The sequence below is a fragment of the Trichosurus vulpecula genome, chromosome 6 (assembly GCF_011100635.1).
Source record: "Trichosurus vulpecula isolate mTriVul1 chromosome 6, mTriVul1.pri, whole genome shotgun sequence".
Lineage (NCBI taxonomy): Eukaryota > Metazoa > Chordata > Mammalia > Diprotodontia > Phalangeridae > Trichosurus > Trichosurus vulpecula.
Window position 1 is genome coordinate 261,790,676 of NC_050578.1, and position 4,409 is coordinate 261,795,084.

Below are 4,409 nucleotides of genomic sequence, written 5' to 3' on the forward strand. Positions count from 1 at the left end.
TTTGCAAGAAGTGGGGATGGCCAGAGTCAGGCCTTGAGTGGATTAGCTGAATTCTAGACTGTGCTGGAGAGGTGAATGTCCTGAGATTGTATTGTGTGTGGAGCCTTGAAACAGGAGTGGAGAACTGCCTTAGTACAGACTCAACAGGAGCAGTTGGTGAAGCCAGAGAAGAAGGAGAGAATGGCCTTTGTACAGACTTGGCAGGAGCAGTTGGTGAGGTGAGACAAAGAATAGTGAGGTACCCATGTACTGACCACACAGGAGAGGAGGACTGCCTGCGTGAGAAATTTGGAAAGGTGAGAGCAATGGTGGAGAGTCACCTGTATCACAATTCAGGCAGAAGCCAGGAGCAACAAGCAGGAGCTGGATGGCTGAACTAGGCACTCCGAACTCAGCCCTGTGGCAGGATAGAAACTTTGCAGGAAGAGCACTCAGTGTGCTTTTTTGCTGCCTTCCCCTGGGAAGATTTGGGACCCAGGGGGAGGGTAGAGTTGTCAATGGTGGTTGGGAGGAAGTTCCATGGACCCCCTAGTACACCAGCCTGCTGGCTTTGCTGACCAGCTACCCCTCCGACCTTGGAAGCAGAGTTCTGGAGCAGTGTGAGGAGCATAGACCCACCAAGGGACTTTTGGACTTTTTTGTTTGTGTTGGGACTTTGCTAATTAAAACATGCTGGCACCTGAGAGTGCCAGGAGGAAACCTGTAATGGTAGTGCTGGGGAGTAGGACACAACCTCAAGAAAGACTTTACGTGAATACTCTGTATTGACTAAAGAGATTATAACTTTCTGTGACCTAGGGGTGGACGGTGTTCACATTGTAAACAAGTGTTTTGGGGAATGATACTGAAGGGTATGTTTTATTAGATTGTGAATGTCATGCTTTAGTTCCCTGATTGGATCCCAATATATAATACCTCTATTTGTCCCAGGATCCAAGGCTAATTAGATTGTGTAAAGCAAAGGAACTTGGATAGGGTGGATTGTATTGGTAATTGGCTGGGGGAGGGGGGACTTTCTCACTGTTTTTTTCTTTTCAAGCACTTTGGTAATCAAGTACCTTTGATGAGTCTGGCCTTTGTTTTTTTTTTTTTTTTGATCAAATTGGGAGTCTTTGATGACCTGCTCACTGCAAGGGAAAGCCTAGTTCACATAGGTTTGAATCACATGGTCGTGATGCCCTTTGACCTTGAACAGGATATATAAACTCAGAGGTTAGCATTTTGCTTGGGACTCTCACTCACTGGAAGAGTATTGTGTGATTTGACTGTAATATTACATTATTATATACCAATATCAATTATATTATTGTACACCGATATTAATAATACTATTAATATTAAGATGTAATGGTAGTCAGGGAAGGATTTTTTCCTGCTGTTCTTTTTTGGTATTGTGTGGGATACAAGATTGTGAAAGCTTCCCTATGAATAAATCAGACAAGGTAATACTCAAATAGTACAAATTTAGTTAGGATGTAGACCTCACTAGGCCTAAGTTTCATTTTCCTGTAAATCATATGATTTTGGGGAAATCAGGTGGTCTCCCCCTCTCCCCCTCCCCTAGCCTACTCACAAACCATCATCTTAACATTAAAATTTCCCTATAAGGTAATTCTGTAGTTTCTGTGCTAGTATTGGGTAAACGTATTCTGGGTTAGATTGTGAGGCCACCTGTCCCAGCAAATAGGGACAGGGGTCCAGCCTCTGGGGGTGGGATTTCTTAGAATTGTTTGTACAAGGTTATATATCCCCTTGCCTGCCTTCTCCCCCTTGCCTCTCTTCACTACCATCTCCGCCCTGGTAGTGGGAGATACCCAACTCTCGAGAGACTTGATCAAATAAAGCTTCTGTTTTGTTTCTACCTTTGGAAAACCGAGGCACCTCTGTTTTTTTTTTTATTTTGAGCCAGTGGTCTGTTGTCCCACACAGTATTGTGTGGGACACAAGATTGTTTGTGAAAGCTTCCCATGAATAAATCAAGCAAGGTAATACTCAGGTAGTACAAATTTAGTTAGGATGTGGACCTCACTAGGCCTAAGTTTCGTTTTCCTGTAAATCATATGATTTCAGGGAAATCAGATGGTCTCCCCCTCTTCCCCTCCCCTAGCCCACTCCCATGCCGTCATCTGAACATTGAGATTTCCCTATAAGGTAATTCTGTAGTTTCTGTGCTAGTATTGGATAAACTTATTCTGGGATAGATTGTGAGGCCACCTGTCCCAGCAAATAGGGACAGGGGTCCAGCCTCTAGGGGTGGAATTTCTTAGAATTGTTTGTACAAGGTTATATATCCCCTTGCTTGCCTTCTCCCCCTTGCCTCTCTGCACTACCATCCCACCCTGGTAGTGGGAGATGCCCAATTCTCGCGAGACTTGATCAAATAAAGCTTCTGTTTTGTTTCTACCTTGAGAAAACCGAGACACCTCTGTTTTTGTTTATTTTGAGCCTGTGGTTTTGTCCCACACAGTATGCTAAAGCTATCAAGTGCTTTTATTGAGTCTGGCCTTTGTTTGAATGAGGCAGGGAGAGAGTGACCATTCTATCTTGGAGTGTTTCTCAGCACTAAGGCAATAGGAAGTCATTGATTGGAAACAGTGTATGCAATATGCTACTAGTGATTGAAGAACTTTCCCATATCTTGGTGATAGTGATTTTGCTTACCTAAATGCTTAGTTGGCCCCTGCCCTCAGGGTCCTGAACTATGTACATGTACTGGAATGTTAGCGTTTGACTTTTGGTGGTACACTCATTGAAAGAGTGTTGGTGACAAGGCTCTGGGGAAGCCATTGAAACAGCCCCCTTGGCTTTGATATCCCAGATGTTGGTGCTTCTCTGGTAACTATGTATTGCTATGGATAGATTAGTTTGTGTTAGTTGATCTGTTTATAATGCATGCTTATAATTTCTGTTTGTATTTGCCCTGAAGTTCAGGCTGCTGGCTTTTTCCACTAAACTAAGTGAATGATATATGTATATTTAATTAAAGTGAGATTGTTAACCCTTTTTAATTGCTTTCCTTGGAAAAGCAGATCAAAGCACCTGTTTTGGCAGCCCTTCTGTGTGCTGATGTTATTGGCCTCACACAGCCACCATAGCTCCCAGCAACATTGTCGTTATAATACATCAACAAAATAAAGAACAGGTCAATGAATTGGGCATGCGACTAAAACATAAAACTAGAAAAAGAACCAATTTAAAACCCACAATTAAAAACCAAATTATAAATACTGAAAATTGATATAATAAAACTGAAATAAAAAATCATTGAACTAATAAAACTGGGAGCTCTTTTAAGAAAAAAAAAAAGATACAATACATAAACCACTGGTTAATTACATTTTTTTAACAGCTTATTAATACAGTATTTATTTGTCTTCCCTCTGTCAAACCCTGAGCCCATGGCTTTCCCCAGGGCTGCCTGGTAAGATGGAGGGGGAGGTATACACAGGCTGAAAAGAGACATGGAAGGACCAGGACGAGGAGGAACATTCAGAAACGTTGGGGGACAGAAATGGCTCCATCACATGGCGAAGAGGATGAGGAAGGCCACCATCAGACAAAAGAGCCCCATGGCCTCAGATAGGGCAAAGCCCAGGATGGCGTAGGAAAAGAGCTGTTGCTTCAGGGAAGGATTCCTGGCATAACCGATGATAAGACTTCCAAACACAGTCCCAATCCCAGCTCCAGAGCCGGCCACACCCACAGTGGCAGCCCCAGCCCCAATGAACTTCGCTGCTGTGTCAATGTCCCTTGAGATGGCACTAGTTTGGAATCTACATCTGGGGACAAGTGAGGTCAAGGGACCTGATGCTGCCAAAATGCTGAGGTTCTCATCTGTCCGAACCTCTGGCCGTTTCAGTACCACTGCAGTTAATGGTCTGCTCAGCATCTGAGAGCTGCTCCTCACAAGGGCAGGGGTAGAGATGAACTTGGCGCAGGCGTACATTCTCAGGGGGTGAGGAGCAAAGCTGAAGAGCTGCCGGCAGAGCAGAGGAGACAGAGAGGGGGAGGGGCAATTACATTTTTTTAAAAAAGGAGAAAACAACAATAATAAATTACCAGTGTCAAAAATGAAAAGGGTAAATTTACCACCAATGAAGAGGAAATTAAAGCAATTACAAGAGATATTGTGCCCATTATATGCCAGTAAATCTTATAATCTAAGTAAAGCAGATGGCAATTTAGATAGATGGATAGATAGATGCAGATATAGATAGGCATATACATATATACACACACATATATATGTACATATACAATATATATTTAAGCACATACATATACATATATGTGTGTATGTATGCATAAAGGGGAGTGTTTATGTGTATATGTGTGTGCCACATTTATGGAAGAGTTATAGAATACTTGATTAACATTGTTTTAGAAAAAGGAAATTTAACAAGTCATCA

At 42.5% G+C, this 4,409-nt stretch overlaps 1 protein-coding gene across 1 annotated transcript; it reads right to left on the minus strand.

Moving 5' to 3' along the window:
• Positions 1 to 3,337: 3,337 nt before the first annotated feature.
• Positions 3,338 to 4,010, minus strand: LOC118853676 (ATP synthase F(0) complex subunit C2, mitochondrial-like). The gene has a single exon (XM_036763861.1). It carries the CDS (start codon positions 3,944 to 3,946, stop codon positions 3,521 to 3,523), a length of 426 nt encoding a protein of 141 aa, XP_036619756.1. The 5' UTR covers positions 3,947 to 4,010; the 3' UTR covers positions 3,338 to 3,520.
• Between the last annotated feature and the right edge of the window lie 399 nt (positions 4,011 to 4,409).